We start from the raw sequence: 17847 nt of genomic DNA on the forward strand, positions 1-17847 counted from the left end.
TTCTTTACAGTTCTGCTGTGTATCTGAGAAGTTATGTGTGCCTTTTTCTCAGAAAACGGTGTTTATCAGAATTGGGCTATAAACTTACAATAGCAATGAGTGCTATGTGGCATTATTTTGCTAACTATCCATTTCCTCCATCATAATATGTAAAACTGTACATACTCAACAGTTACCTAAACAAACTAACAAGCCCAGGGGGAAAATCACAGTGAATATGTTGGTGGACTTCAAGATATAAAAGTTCTGGATGAGCTGTTAATATTTTACTTATCTGCTTTTGATAATCATTACATTGTCCCATGATTTTCAAAAACTACCAGAACGATGATACTGTACTTAAATGAGCAAAATGTTTTAAACCTTCAGCTCATAGTTTTTACAGGGGATTAACTTCTCATCTTGAACAACAGAAATGGGTGGTGTGTGTGTATATGCTTACTCAACTAATACCTTCATTTATATTTTAGTTGTAATCTGTACATATATATGTGTGTGTGTGTGTGTGTGTGTGTGTGTGTGTGTGTGTGTGTGTGTGTGTGTGTGTGTGTATGGACACACACACATATATATATATATATATATATATATATATATATATATATATATATATATACACACACATACAAATATGGTTAAAAATACAAAAGTGTGAACCTCAAATGAGTGAAAAGAGAGAGAAAGAGGCAGGGAATCCAAAAATCCTGAAATACTACTAAGACTGGATCACAGAACAATGAATACTTTTCTTCCAGTAAAAAGCTCAGCTACAAAACTGAGATCAGGCATAATCTGAGTAGCAATTGTGTTAGGGAAAGTATTTTTAGGAAAGCAGTATGTAGGGCTGGCTTAAGGGCGGCCACGGTGGTGCAGTGGTTAGCATTGCCGCCTCACAGCAAGAGGTTCTCCGCTTCGATCCTCAGCTGGGGTGCCTTAAGTGTGGAGTCTGCATGTCCTCCCTGTGGTCGCATGGGTTTCCTCCGGGTGCTCCAGTTTCCTCCCACATTCCAAAGACATGCTGTAGGTGGATTGGACACTCTAAATTGGCCCTAGGTGTGCGTGTGTGTGTGCCTTCTGTGGAAGGTTGGGCACCGGGCTGGCAACTCGACACTGTAAAACTCCACTGCCAATCATGAGCAGACAAGGTGATCCACTGTGGCGACCCCTAACTGGGAAAAGCCAAAAGAAGAAGAAGTATGTAGGGCTGGCTTAGGGGGCAGGGCAAGATGTGCAAACATGAAACCATCCAAGGTGCAAAAACATGCCAGATGATTTGTATTGCCCCTAACATACTTTCACAGAACAGAAGTTACAGGGTTGCTTTACACACACTTTGAAAAATGTGGGTTATCTTATCAAATGCAGGTGATGTCCAGAAAGAGGTCATATAGAAGTTACAGGTCAGACACTCATAATGAGGATGAATGCCCATAAATATACAGTTACATGCCAAATGAGTGCCAAACAAGGGCAGTGCATTTTTCCCAGTCTGATCATTTTGTATCAGATAAGTTAGCATGGGAAAATTATGTCAGCTCCCGTTACCAAAAAAAAAAAAAAAAAGAAAAATGGAACAAAATAATTCAGAAAGCCAGCTATTATTTTTAAATTAAAGATAAAAGTCTATTTTCCAACTATCTTTTTGGGTCTGGGATCTTGGACCTCTGAGTGGAGTTCCGGGGATATCAGAGTTGAAAAAAAAAAATCAGCTTAATCCACTTGCTGGACTTTAGGATTACAAACTTGACTCTGACAATTTCAAAGAGTTGCTCAGGATGTCAAAAACATTTCCCAAGAAGTGTGTCACAGGGCAGCTGCATTAGCTCAGCCTGCCTCAGGTGAGTGAGACAGCCTGAGATTGAAAGTAAAAGAAAGGTTTAAAGATCACAGGCAACCAAAGATATTAACTGGGCAGAATTTTTTTAATTGCCTGTTTTTTCTTTTTCTTTTTTTGCAGTCAGTAATCCAGCATGTAGGAAGGTATGTACTTCACCAACTACGTGTGTGTGTGTGTGTGTGTGTGTGTGTGTGTGTGTGTGCATATGTACGTTCTCAACTGTCCATGATTTTACAGCATGTCTCTCATTTAATGTATTTTTTGGTCTATTACTTAAAAATGTTTGATTTTTCAGGTGAGTCACTAAAAATTACAGCCAGTCAGGAAAGCCCGACATTATAGTTTGATACTTCTTATTGTTCTGGAAATGCATGTTGACAAAAAACATCTTGCTCCATTAACTTCTTAAGTGAATTATGGCTATATTTAAAAATTGATTCTAAGTTTGATTCACTGCCCCTTCATTATTGTTAGCAGTGTCCAGAATTCTTGAGCAAATAAGTTGAGATGAACAGGGTAGAGGAAAAGAAGTTCTCAACTGTCTTGATTTTGCATCATATGTTGGTTTAATTTCTTGTAAAATGTGTGATATTCTGGCAAATCAGTGAGGACTGCATTTACTAAATAATGACAGAACTATGCATTTCATACTTAATAGCCTTCAGAAAAATATGCTAATGCAAAGCCCGTTATTCTAGCAACTTTCTAAGTGTATAAAGGCCATATCTTTCCCTGATTTTTTAAACAAAAAAAAAACTCTTTATTAAATTTTCATGTATGATATAGGCAATCTTACATTTAAATAAAAGAAAATAAACCATAACAACACAATCTCATTTGCAAACATTATACCTTACAAACCGTGCCAACACAACTATAGCTGCAAATATTATACATCACTTTTAATATATCCAGTCATTTTCAGTCAGCAATTGCATAGGTCATTCAAATCCTGTCTTTTTTTAAACCTTGTTCCTTCTCTGCATATATTGATCCCACATTTCCCATTTTTTTTCTGTGTGATTTGCTCCTACCCTTTTCTAAATATCCCAGTTCCAGTTGTTTTATCTCTGTTACTATCTTTGTTACTTCTAATAAAGTTGGTTTAAACTTTTATTTCTATTTTCTAGTAATTGCTTTTTGGGAAGCCATCATAATTATACTCAGCAAGGCCTGACTATGTCTAGGCAATTCCAATTCTGTATCATAGCTCAAAAAAATAATTTCCTTAGTTACTCCAATTTGCTCACCCAACATCTCCAACAGTGCAGACTGCAGGGAATCTTTAAAGTCTACAAAGTCATTACACTCCCAGAAAATGTTCCCAGTTACCTCTTTCTTCCCCATTACACCACCAACATTTGCTGACTACCTGAGGAAAAATTCCTTGGAGCCTGCTTAGAGTATAAAAATACCTATGTAAACACTTCCAGCCAAAGGTTCTAAATCTTCTAGATTGTGTGGGAGACATATATATCCTATACCCCCAGTGTTTCTTTGTGAATTGCTTATTCCTTTCTTAATGGCAATTTCTGTTCTAGATTCTACTAAAACTCTACCAGTGCTGGTCTTTCATTTAGAACCCCCCCCCCCCATTTCTTTCTCTTTGCCTATTTTGATTATTTGACCCTCATTATTTTTTAGATTTCTCCTTGATGCTTGAGCTAAGATGTGAGAGTTATCTGGACACATTGAATCACACTCTATATTCTGATGGAAATTAGCTGCGTTGTGGTTATCTGTGTATTTCTTAATTTTTATGATCAGAATCAAACATTTGAAGCCTGCGGTCACAGTCATACATGTGGCTGTAATTGATGGTTGTAAATGTGTGTGTGTGTGTGTGTGCATGTGAATTTTGTGTGTGTGTGTAGGTGTAGGGGATTAAAATTACTCTGACCAATTATTATAATTTTTTTTACTTTATTGAATCCCTTGATATCTGAGGTGTATACAGTCAATAATGTCGGCTTTAATTCTGGGTACATGTGCTGTCTGTGGAAGAAAATGACTGACAAACTATTTGTTCAGGTAAAGCAGTCATTATTCTGGCTTCATAGAAGTGGAATACATTACTGGGTCTAGTTTAGCACAATCAGATATCAGAGGTGCACAGTCAGTAAAACAACTGTAATTGATGAGTATGAGCAAATGACTGTGTTTGTGTGATGGAGGGGTTGCAATATATCTAAAAGCATAGATTATCAACAGATTATCCATGATGTCTTCACTTTCCGTCACAGTCAGACATCAGATTTGTATTCAGTAAGTGCCTGTCATTGTTGGTTTGGGCGGGATGTATGTGACGGCAGCTGATCACTGACAGAGTATTGTACTGAGTTGTGCTGCTATATAGCAATGTCTGGCTCTCTGGTTGAGTTTTTGGCTGTAATGCCTTCTGTGTGGCATCTGCTTGCACTCTGTCTCTGTGCGGATGTTATATGTTTTGGTCTCTTTTCCAGACATGTAATAATATATGCCTCAGACCATTTGTGCTTTTACTTTCATCCCAACCTAATACCAGAGGGTTACAGAGAAAAGAACTGTACTTTGGATGGGTAGGAAGGCAGGCATTAGTCCCAGATAAGATTTACATTTCCTTGCAAGAATTAGTTAATTGGGGAACTACACCTTTGTTGCCTTTGAACATTAAGTTTTAAGCACCATTTATTTTTCCTTGAAAGAGAAGATGGGACTGAATTTCTTTCCTTACTTGTGATTTTTTTGTTCAGTCCATCATTACAACAAAATGTAGAAAAAAAGCTGTAAGGTACACCTCAGACAATCTAGAATCCTATGACTTTTGGGTCCTAGCAGACCCCAGACACCTTAGCTTAATTAATTTTCTTCATCCAAATTTATGACATTGAGACGTGTCTGTTAGACTGTGTTAAAAGCATGAGAGGAAGCTAAAAAGTAAGTCAAAGTATGAAAAATGCGAAAGAAGTAATCTGTCCAAATGGGGTGGGGAGGGGATGGGGGGAAACATGGAAGATGTACTGGGGAGGTGCATGGGGGCTAGTCTGTGACAGGGTCTCCCCTGGAATCCTTTCCCTAGGGCTCTATTTCACCTAAGGCTAGCCTTGTTTATTGCTGTCAGATATCTGGAGGTGTATTTATTCAGTAAAGGGGCTATAATTAGTGGATAAACACTGAGGAACTCCATAGATAAAAGTGAAGAACCCCATATGTTTGATTACAGGTAGAGGTCATTGCCCTACTATAATAGAGCCCCCAATCACCACTTTGACATCAACAGCTGGCACTGCATGTCAGTTATGATTCTTCAAGGACATTTCCTTACAGCTTTGGAAGAACAGTGGAGATTAAGCTAATTCAGTTGTTCAGTTAATAGTTGATGATTTAAACCTGGATGTCGTTTATATGAGACACTTTCAAAGAACTTTTTCCTTTGGGCAACTAACAGTGGACACAAAAAAGTGTAATGCATGATTTTATGATGAATTTACCCTGAATACAAATTGCTGACTATTTCAGAAGTTAACAATAACTGTAAGATTACTGGGGTTTAAGTTTGGCATTTGTATTTTATTCATGACAACAGAATAGTTGTTATCACATATGTTAACATTCTAGTCAGAGCACCAGTAACCATAGCTTTACAATCAATAAGACATCAATATCCTGCAATTTTAACAGTATAACAAAACTTTGCTCAGAACTGTTGCTCTTTATAAGTATCTGGCAAATCTTAAGACAGAAATGTTAAAACATTTTCTTCTTCTCCTTTTTGTTTCTCTCTATTTCAGTTAGCTAAACCACATCCTGTATAATGTACTAACAGCATGCGACATGCATACATCTGATATAACCTTATATCTTATTCTCTTGTTAGTTCTTAGCGCCTCCTTTTTTTATAATACATCACTATACTGTAAACTGGACTTCACCGCAAATTCAAATTTTCTGTTAACCAAAACATCTGTCTTACAAAGATTGCTTCTTTACACAGACTAACAATTCACAATTTACCAATTCTTGTTTTCCTTCTCTGGATTTAATTACTCTCCATACACACATATTGTGATTTATTTTCTCATTAAATGTCATAGCAGTCTGTCGAGCTATTATTTTCCCACACACACACACACACAAAAAGGATAAAAAAACTCCTCTGCATCCTTTTTAACTGTATAAAACTGCTTGTTACATTTTAAACAAGCATCTGCTACAGTTTACGCCACACATGGCTGAATGTGCTGTAATGCATTGAATGTTAGTAATGCACTTAAGACATTGAGCATTACAATGCTTCAGTTCTGACTACAAATGTAATATTGGTGTGTGTGTGTGTGTGTGTGTGTGTGTGTGTGTGTGTGTGTGTGTGTGTGTGTGTGTGTGTGTGTGTGTGTGTGTGCTGTGTGTGTGTGTGTGTGTGTATCAGCCTGTATATGTGTGCACATCTATGTCTTTAAACATGTGTGAGTGTTTGTACATCTATGTCTTCACACACACACACACACACACACACACACACGTGTGAGTGAGCTTGCAAGTATGCATGCACCCATGCATCTGTGCGTGTGTATGTATCTGCATACTGTGTGTGTGTGTGTGTGTGTGTGTGTGTGTGTGTGTGTGTGTGTGTGTGTGTGTGTGACAGTATGTGCATAAGTGCATACCTGGATCTGTGTGAGTACATGTATGTCTGTGTAACGTGTGTGTGTGTGTGTGTGTGTGTGTGTGTGTGTGTGTGTGTGTGTGTGTATGTAAAAGCACATGCATGTCTGCATATATGTGTGCATGTGCCTGTGTTAGAACACATAATGTGTATGTGAGTGTATGTTTTTCTGCACATATACATTTGTGTGTGTGTGTGTGTGTGTGTGTGTGTGTGTGTGTGTGTGTGTGTGTGTGTGTGTATATACCTGCACCCCATTCCAATTAGTTGCACCTATTCACTTCCTTGCTGCATCCCCTACCCCCAGTTTTGAAGTGATCAGATGTTACTGGATATTTGTTCCATGTAGCTGGCATACTGCCTTCTAAAGTACTCATTTGTTTGTAATTAAGTTTAAATATTGCAACTTATTTTAGGATACTTGGCTGATCATTTTATCATGAACCTTTCCATTCTGTACAGTATGTATCATTCAGTTTTCTCATATTTTTTACTGTTTGTCAGTTGTACTGCATGTTTATCATTTATAATGTTCGTATATTTTGGAATATGCTTTCATTTTATGTCATTTTGTGTCCACTCATATATCTAATGTAAATTTTGATTTTAGAGCTTTTCTGTTCAGGCCTACTCATGAATGTTTTTTTCCATTTTCATGCCTCAGGCATATAAATAAAATTGTAATTTATTTCTCATATGTCTGCAGTTCTGGTACCAAGGGATAATTCTGAAGAAGCCCAGAATATCAAAGTAATTCAAGTTCCTAAGTCTGGGGAGACAATTCCATTTATATAGTAATTCCAGGTCCCCTCAATGACTTAGATGTGTCTACCATTTCCAGTAAAGATAACCAAATACTGAGCTTCTCTGTAAAATAATGGTGTGCACATGTGAGTAAGTAGTATGTACATGTGTGTGTGTGTGTGTGTGTGTGTGTGTGTGTGTGTGTGTGTGTGTGTGTGTGTGTAAATATGTGTGTACATATGCACATATGTATGTGTCTATATTATATTTGTCTGTATAATACATGTAAACATGTTTGAGATTGGGAAGAATATTATATAACAATTATATAGGATGAAGGTATGTCATTAGCAAAATAATACACAGCGCAAACTTAAAATTTTATTGTAAAGTTAAAATATGTTTCCTAGGAACTGTAAAACTTTTGGCTCTATACTGAAGAAGACAGAAAATACTCTTTAGTTTAGGATCAAAAGAAAATTTACCTTGTCTTGGTCAAGATGAATCTTCGATACAACTCTGACATATGTACTAAAATGAAACAGAAATGATTACAGGTTAAATGTATTAAATTAATCATTTTTAATTTACAGCAAGTATGAAAATATTATCTTTGCTGCATTTTGTTATGACAGAAATTGTTTTAAACATTTCCAAATAGAATGTGATCAAGTGCCTTTATAATTATCTCAGTGATTGTATCAACAGAGTTTAAAGGGGTTGCATAACTCATTTATCTTCTGAATTTAGTCATACAAGCATTTTCATACTGTTGTAAATACCCCAATAGCAGATGAAAATAGCAGTCAACAAAACAACAGAAGAATTGATCAGCCAAGTAAGGGGTATTGACATAATAAAATGGACAATTTAGGATAATCAAAAGATTATATATATTTTTCTTTTATTAAACAAAACCAGACTATCTTCTCAGAGGATATATAACAACAGCAAGGAAAAAATACATGAGAAAAAATATGTGCACAAGAAAAGCTACCAAATATTACAGATAAAAAGGTCAAAAATAGCTGCACACTAATCAACAGCATAACTTCAGCTCTCCCAGTGTTTAAACAGAATCGGAAAAAAGGAGTACTACTGAAAATGTTATTTGGGTTGAAGTCAGTTACTTGCTTGTAAGTATACTGTCTGGATATGAGAAAAAAAATTGGAGAATCTGAAAGAAAATCAATCAGAAAACTTAAAGAGAAAACACTGTCTGGGAAGAATCCTATAGTTGATCAGGAAACACCAGTTCAATCTTCAGCATTGGTAAAAGAGATGGATTCTAGTAATTAGAGGAAAAATGCATAAAATTTACAAAATAAATGAAACAATAAAGGAATATATCAGCTCAAATAATAAAATGCTAGAAAATAGAAGCTTTAAGTAGATATTCAGAAGCACTGATAACACTGCAAAAATCTGAGGTTGAACTGAAGAAAAGACTGTTTGAGTAAGAGGCTTTTCAAGAAGAGCTGTTTCAAAAAATGGTAGTTAGAAGACAGAGTTTGCAGAGAAAACTTGATATTTTCTGCTGTACCAGAGAAATTTGAAAGAACAGGTTGTATTAATTTTATGAAAGTACAAACAAGCAACTGGACTGGTATTCCACAGCAGGATTTGTTAATTGAAAGGGCACATCAAGTGTTTGCTCCAAACCTGGCCATGAGAAAGCAGCTAAGTCATATATTAGTAAAGAAGCGATCATACCAGTAAAAAGAGTTGATCCTAAAAAAAATTGTGTCAGAAAGGAAAAGTATTAAAAATTGGAGACAACAGAGTGTTATTGGAAAATAATTATTCACTGTATACCAGGCAGAAGAAAAGCAAATTTAACCCAGCAATAAGTGTTTGTTGAGAGGCAGGTGCACGATTCAAGCTGTTGTATTCAGCTGTCTTCAGAATATTTTTCTTGTAGGATCAAACTCATTTTTGGATACAGTACAGTCTCAAGAGGAAATAAAAAAGTTTATTCAACAAAAGTGAGCCAGCAAACAAATGGAGACTCTGTTTTTCATTCTTCTGACAATAAAGGTCATAGAGAGAAACTATTTCTATGAAACCTTTTCCAATGTGCCAAAGAAAAATGCTTGAGACAGAGAAAAAAACACAGGAGTTGACTAGAAGAATCAGGAGTACCTTAAACTTGAACTGGAGTCTGGTGTTGGGAGATTAACAGGATAAAGACCAGTAACACTGGAATTACCTGTCACATTTGTGAAATATTGTGATGTTATGCAATAAAAACTGGCCATGAAAGACTGGACTTTTGCTGACATTGTTAAACTTATGGGTGGACTGCAAAGCATATAGCTCACTTTATATCATTAATGTTTAGGAGGACACTAAAAGGAAAAAAATGTAAGTAAAAAAAGTTCTTATTATTATTTGCATAAAACATTTCATTATATAAATTACATGTTATATAGTAAAACAGTTTTGTATAGTGTGTATCGGGGGGATTTTAAATCTGGAGGAGTCTTTTCAATGAATTGTGTTTGTGTTAATGATATTAAAGTAAACAAGCACTTTTTTACTTGTAAGAAGTATAGGCTTTACAGTTTAACAAGAGATGAAAGGCTGGACAAAACAAAATTAAGTTAATATGCTATCATCTTAAGCTGCTGTGGTAGGGGTGTAAAAGTGCATTGATTATACTACACTATATTATATGTAGGATTAAGATAATTCCTGTAATTTTTACAAGGGTGGATTGTCTGGATTAATACCCTTAGCTTGAGCTACAAACAGGCATTTTTTGCAAGCAAGTAGGCTTGAAAAACAAGACAAAATGATGAAAGTCATGAAAAATGCTAAGTTCCTTTTATATGCAAAGATATTAGCTTGTTTCTTTTTTTTTTTTTTTTTTTTTTGCATTAGTAAATGTTCTCATTGGGAGTTGAGATGTCTACAGTTGAAGTCAGTTGTACATTCTGTTCTGAAATTTACAAAGATTCCTTCATGCATCTTCAGCTATGACAGCTGTTTTTTATCTCATTACTGACTACTTTAACATGGAGATGAGCTATCTGGAGGTGCAAGCAATTAATCTTGAGAGTTCTGAGCATTCTTTGTTGTGGGAAATGCAAAGGTTAAAGGTACAATGGCAAGCAGTTCAGTAAAAAGTAAAGGTGGAAATTATGGGAAGGTAATAAGAGATAGCCTCCCTAGCAGCCAGAATACTTTAATGCATTTAATAGAATAGTGTACAATTAGTTTTAGTTCATGATAGCCAGGTTTTTTTTCTTTTCTTAGCACTAAAAGTTAATGTTTTCTGAAATCATAAAAGCTGTTTTTCGCATCTGGGAGGGGAGTAGAGATAAGAAAAGAACTAAATGCCAATCGTACATGGGAACACATGTTGTAACATGCACTTTAATATGGATTACCTTAATTTTAGGCTAGGTAATGTCTGTGGGTACAGCTGTTAATTTGGTGTAATTGTTCCTATCTATGTGCCTGTGAGACAAAAATTGGAAATAAAAAACAAAACAAAAAGACAACACAAAAACTAAAAACTGAAACCAAACAATAATGAACTTGGATCGACTAAGACTGCAACACAATTTAGTACTTTCATGCCTTTATTTTAGAACTTTTTTAGAAAATGAAGACACTTCCCCATTAACGCTATTTAAATACATTCTAATGATGATCACATGATTTTGGTTAATCAACCAAACCAATACAATCAAAATGAAATGCAAAATATAATAATTATAAATAAAAACTTGTACTTGTAATTAACTAATAATTTTTTAATCTGAAAAAACATTTAATATTAATGGCCTCGGTGAGGGCAGTCTGCTCTCAACTTAATTTGGCAGACTGATTCATGACACTCTATTAAAGTTTTAAAATCTCTAGACAAAAAGCTGTCACTTCATTTATCCAAAACGTGAAAACTTTTTAAAATCTGGACAAACCAATGCATGCCTTGTCAAATTACAGCTAATATGCATTCATAGATTCTTCTATTAAAAGTTCTTATAGTTTTTCCAATATAAAATCTACTGCACAAATTGCAATTAGCTGTATAAACCACACATTTACTCTTACAGGTATACCTTTCCTTAGCCCACACAATCCATTTCACGTGCTTAAAGTGAACTGAAGATGAATTGCTGATGAATCTATACTGCTTACAATGTCCATAATTGAAAGTACCTAGTACATTAGAATTACACCTTCATTAGTACAATTAATTTTCTTTGCAAGAATAGTCTTGATGTTATATACTTTCTTGAAAGTGAAAACAGGCTTATCACCTATAACTTGAACCAATTCTAAATTACCAGACAAAATCTTCCAATTTTCCTTAATGATGTATTTAATCAATCACATTTCATTGGAGATGAGCAAAGGAAAAGCTAACAAATGACTTTTTCCATTCTGTATATCCTTGTTGTGTAAAATACACATGTCAATGCAACTTTGTTTAGCTGTACATAAAATAGGTTTTGCTTTAGTATCTCTAAGTCCCATGACCTCTTTATATTAATTAACCATGTTTTGTCATACCCCCTCTGCATAAAAAAGGTTCTGAGCTCTAATCTCTCTCTCAAAAAGTGTCTCAGTCAGTGGTCAAATGACTTAACCAAATGATTTGTCCTTTGACTATTCCTCTCTTAGTATGTATGGGATGCAAGCTATTTCTATGCAGATATTGGTTCACAAAAGTTGGTTTTCTATAAATATTACTGATGAAAGCCCTAGTGACCACATTATTGTGCAAATTGTTGTCTAAAAAATCAATCTTCTTCCAAACTCACTGATAGAAACTCTCAAAAAATCAGTAGTTATATTAAAATCACAAAGGCTTGAAAGTCATCATAACTTTTTTTCCATAATAAAAACAAATAATCAGTGTAACGTTGATATAACAAAATGTTGTCACATTTGCTGTGCTTGAATAAATACTTATGTTCCCACATTGCCAACATCAAATTTGCAAACACAGGGGGTACCTTTGCCTCCCTTGCCACTCCAGATATTTGTTGGTACAATGTGTTATCAATGTGGAAATCAAGACAGAGCACAAATGAAAATATTTATGGAAGATTTAATAATTCCAAGGTTAGGGGTAATTGAGGTAAATGGTGACGTATATTCAATTTGTGGGAAAGTCTCCAGATACAAACAGTATCCCTATAGAGGTTTGCAAGTTAGGAGGAAAGACAGTGATAATGATCTGGAAGATTTTGTTTAGTAGTATTTTGGGAAATACATTTAGAAAATAGGGAACTCAGATGGCAATTAAAGTTAAATGCTTTAAGTCCACCAAGCATAAATGAACATGTTTCTACACTTCCTGTACTTAAGTCAAAAGTCATGAAACTCTAATTACAAGTTATATATAAGGCACTGTTTTGCAGAGATATAGTATTTTCTAAGGGTGTAATCATGAACTATTTTATGTATTTTTTGAGTATGCCTTGGGGCTATTTAAGGTTTTCTTTATTGTTTAAGTTTGAATGATTTTGCACTTTTATATGTCTTTTACTGTGTTTTTAAATGCATTGATAGTTATTTAATTCAAGTCACATGGTTGTTAGTTTTTCTATTTAAACAATTAAGTTGAATGAAGTAATGGTTCTGAGCAAGTCCTGAATGTAATAAGGATGAAAGCACCTAAACTACATATAAGTTGTTTTGCTATTATTTTTATTAAAACCTTCATCTTGAAACTATTTCTTGTGCTCCATTTCTTTTGGGTATTGTTGGAACTTTCAGCTGTATATGGGATTCACTACATGAGCCATTCTTTTGAAGTTTAGGAACTGATACAAGATAAAAGAAAAAGAACAGAAGGTATCATAATTTATAAAGAACTGTAGAATCAGGAAAGAAAAGGAGAGCTGATATGGGGCAGCATTCATGCAGAAAAGAAAGATGTTGTGTCTTTCAGCTTTTCCCAGTTAGGGGTCGCCACAGCAGTACTCCAGTCCGCTAATGATTGGTAGTTGATTTTTACGTGCCAAGTTACCAGCCCTGATGCACAACCTTCAACGAAGGTACGCCCATTCACATGTCTCCACGCAGAAGACGCTCTAGCTGAGAATCGAACCGGACAGCGTCTTACTGTGAGGTGACAATGAAAAGAAAGATGTACTAACTAATATGGTCACTGCATCTTCAAAGACATATGAATATATATAGACAGGCAACAATCTCTGGACATGGATAAATATTTCAAAGAAGAGAATAATAACAGAAAAGTGGAATGTACTGAAATTCAAACAGCTTAGTTTGTGAAAAGACAACACAGTGAAACAGAGGTGATAGACCAGTTAAGAAGTAAAAGGATTAATGTGCCAATATCCCAATATGATGAGTTAATACCTTTTCAGGAGATGGTACAACAGACAGAATAGTCACTTTTCCTAAAGCTATGACACAAAGAAAATGTTAAAACCTTCACTGGGAGAGTTTGTTGAAAGTCCAGTTAAGATTGCACAGCAAGGAAAAGAGCAGGAAACAGAGAATAAAGAGGATGCATTATGCCAAGAAGAGAATGCTATAAAAGAAGATCTGCTTGACCTAATAACAATTTCTAGACATATTAACATACATGAAAGAAAGACACTACAGAAAGTGTATGAGACCCAGGGTGTTATAAGACTAATAGAAACAGATGAACATGGTAATTTGGTCCATTAAGAGAGATCTATATGATGTAATAGAAATAAATAAAATACACTATTACACTATTATACAGCTAAATTAATATCAGATAAAGTGTTACCACAAAAAAAGATGAATAACAAAGTTAAAGGGAACAAATGGAATGTCAACATGTAAATACTGATCTGAAAGAATTATAATACAACTGAGCCAAGAAGGTAAGAAGTATCATTATTAGATGAATGCAGAAAAGAGATTGGATAATCAAAAACTCTTAGAAACCCATGATAAATGCAGCATGTACATAAAAACAGATTAGGATATATCTTCCACCTTTTCCAATAATAAACAAAAAAAAAAAATCAGAACAAGCAGAAAGGCTTAAAAGGTATGCAGAAAAGTATAAAGGAAAATAATAACAGTGAGGGCTGCATTGATGATCCAAAATGTTTTACAGGAAATTGGGGGAAAGAAAACAATGATAGCAACACCCAAAAAAGAAGAAATTAGTAAATTTTGAGGTAGAACCATGAGGATCCTGTTGAATATAACAAAGGTGCTAAACTGACTGAAGTGGAAAAATAATCATTAAGAATGGCTAACACGGAAGATGTTAAATGGAAAAACGTAATAGCCAGCAAAACTGAGACAAAATTAAGAAGGAGTCATAACTAGAAAACCCCAGGTCCAGATGTTGGACCCAACCTCTGTCTAAAGGTATTAACATCTTTGCACATCAAGAACTGACACCAGCCTGGTTGATAACAGAGAAAAATATATTCCTCCTTAAAACGGAACTCATGGATTATTGAATGCTTACAGATACATAAAGTATACCATACACTGATAAGTCAATTATCAGTCAATTGAAACTTCACTAAACTATGTTAAAACTGAGCCATACTAAAGGCAGATTACTATACCATGTATGCAAATACAAAGAAGGTAATTTCAGGGTCATTCTTTGTCACCACTGCTGTTTTGCCTTGCCCCTTACCCATTATGCTTTTACCTTAACAGACTAGGCTATAGCTACAGTTTTACTTCTAGAAAACAGCCTTGCCAAATGACATGTCTCTCACTTTGTAAGGATGATTTAAAGCTGTATGGCTCATCAGACAAGCAATTGAAAGTGATATTACATATGGTAAAACTTTTTCAGATGATATAATGACATTTGTCATTATAAATCGTCAAGAAGTCTACACAAACAATATTTCAGAAATAACAAAAACACTAAAGAAGTTGAAAATAGCACAGACCTGTTTATTCATACTCTCTTCTAATGATGTTACATTATGGTAAATAATAAAAGTATATACTAATAGTTTATGAGTAAATGGATCCTAGCCATTTTCATCTTTAATGTTTTGGTCTTGATAAATGTGTGAAAGCAAAGTTTATAGCTGGAAACTGAAGTACCAAAAATATCACCCTGGGAAAACAAAATTATATGAAAGACCTTCAACAAGAGGGAGTTAATAAATGGTGAGGGGTCAACAATACAACATGAACAAATGAAAATGAAGCTTAGAATGGAATAATTTAGAAGGCTAAAATTGGTTGTGATATACTCATGGGTAAGGCACAATAACATCATAAGATTGTTAGACTCGGAACAGAATAAACACTACAACATATAGATAACCCAGAAGCATCGGAAATGTGAATCACAAAGAATTACTGAAAATTGAGAAGGTCTGAAGACATGGGATTACCCAATAACAACTGTTAAAAAAGCCGAAGCAAGAAAAGTAGATATCATAGTCACAGAAAAAGGACAACAGTAGCATTAGTTACTGAAGTGCCTACATCTGGTGACTATCGTGTTTTGTGCAGTCAGAGACAGAACATTATAATATACCAGTATAAGTAAGGAGAAATTAGACAAAATGTGGAATAAAAATACCAAGTCAGTTCGAACAATGGTATGAGCTATAGGGTAATACAAAAAAGATTTTTCAAGCATACCTAAAATATGCTACCAATACAGGCAACTCCATTTAAACTACAGAAGACAATTCAGTGCACACGGGGGGGGGGGTTTAAGAAGAGCACTCTTGACCAATACCAAAGGTTGAAGCAATACTTATTTCTTGGACTTTAATTGTAGCCTGACTTTGGAATGTGGCCAATTATTGCCATGGTATTAGAAACCCTAAACATTTGGAGAAATTTAAAAAGGTGGATGACAAACATTGTAAATCATAGAAAATCACAATGAAGAGAAATCAATTGTATGAGTGCCAGTACTGCATAATTACAAATGATGTATGAGGAAATGTACAATAAATGTATCCAACAGAAAAAGTGCATTCAGCATAAAAATGTTACACTGTCTGACTAAACATAAATTTGAATTTTCACTCCATGAAAACAGTAATTATTTTTATATATGAACCATCATTAGGTCAAAAAGTTAAGACAGGTCCTCTATACCAAGTGTACAGATCCATATCTTCTATCTTGGTATCCAGTAGTGTATTCAGAATACCCAAAAAGGCTTTCCGTGCCAAATGACCCACATCAATGACAATGAAAGTCAATGTGTGGATGTGATAGCAACAGTCATATCTACGACCTTGAGATTATAATTATGCTCCACAATGTCGGGAGGCCTTGCCTACATGGTAGGCAACACATACACACCCATCTAAATATATTATCCAATTACAGTAACAAAATATTAAATGTCTAATCTGATAAGATGTCCTGGTATTGGTAATCCAAAAATTCCTACATTTCATCAAATATCTGCATACAAAACATTCAGAATAAAGGATTGGTCATAGTAAAAATATTGCTTCAAAATTTGAACTTTGGAAGTATCATTCAAAAAATTGTTTCAAATTCTGTCCTCTCTTGTAGTACACAATATTGTGATTACATAGCAAACTAATATGCATGTAGTCTGAATGTAGTATATCCCAGCAAACCCCTCAACTGTACAGATTTTGAAGGCACATCCCCAAATTGTTTTCAACATTTTTCTCCATCCCTCTTTAAATTTTAAATTATTATGAGAAGTTAACAGGACCAGCATTTAAAAAGTGTCCCTAATATGGGACCTTTTCTCTAATTATGTTTTGCTTTCTCAGTAACTTAGGAGATAAAAGTTTAAAGGTATGTGTGCCAGTGTTTATTAAGTACCCCAAAATTACACCATTGATTTTTCCTTTTATTGTATTCTTTAACATTTAATCCTTAATGCAGGTTAGTACATACATTTATTATGTAAGGATTCAAAAGAACATAGCTACAAGTGGTATATTCTGTGGCCAACAGGGTCTTTTAATGTGTTCATGACAGAGATCCAGAGATGCAGCTACAATGAGGAAAAACTTCATTATTGACTAATTTGCCAAACACTTTGCTGTGGTAATCACTGCTGGTAGCCTAGCTAAATATACCACCCAATTACTGTAACAGAAATGAAATGCCTAATCTGATAAGGTGCTCTCTTGGTAGCAATTGAAAAATCCTTACATTTCATCAAATATCTGCATACAGAGCATCCCAAACAAAGGTTTGGTCTTGGTGAAAATATTGATTCAAAATTTGCACTTTGGGGGCATCATTCCAAAATTTGTTTAATGTTGTTCTCTCTTGTAATACACTTTGGTGATTATGAGGAAAACTATAAGCATGTAGAATGAATGTAATATTTATTTATTAAGTACCCCAAAATATATCACAGATTTTATCCCTTACTATATTCTTTAGTATTTAATCCTTCATGCAAGCTAGTGTTTACAGACTTAGTGTAAGTCCAGAATTGAGAAAAAAACCTTCACATGCAAGTGGTAAGTGCTGCAGCCAAAAAGGTCCTTTAACACGATTGTAAGAAACAGAAATTAAGAGACTCGTTAGCTGGATTGAGGAAAGACCACATTATCAGCTAATTTACATGTCTCTGAATTGCTAAGTGATTAGTGTAGAGACTAACAAGACTTTACTGTGGTAATCACTTCTGGAGGCCATTGCATCATACTGGCAC

At 34.7% G+C, this 17847-nt stretch overlaps 1 protein-coding gene across 4 annotated transcripts in view; it reads right to left on the bottom strand.

Annotated features, from left to right (window-relative positions):
* LOC122816986 (CMP-N-acetylneuraminate-beta-galactosamide-alpha-2,3-sialyltransferase 2-like) overlaps positions 1–17847 on the bottom strand; it is a 721670-nt gene that overhangs the window by 126301 nt on the left and 577522 nt on the right. For all 4 annotated transcript variants that reach the window (XM_044090098.1, XM_044090099.1, XM_044090100.1 and 1 more), the window contains one exon: positions 7709–7754. In XM_044090098.1, the coding sequence (XP_043946033.1) occupies positions 7709–7754 (46 nt within the window). The remainder of the gene's footprint in view (positions 1–7708; positions 7755–17847) is intronic.

The sequence above is a fragment of the Protopterus annectens genome, chromosome 12.part0 (genome assembly GCF_019279795.1).
Source record: "Protopterus annectens isolate FY-2018-M chromosome 12.part0, PAN1.0, whole genome shotgun sequence".
Classification (NCBI taxonomy): domain Eukaryota; kingdom Metazoa; phylum Chordata; order Ceratodontiformes; family Protopteridae; genus Protopterus; species Protopterus annectens.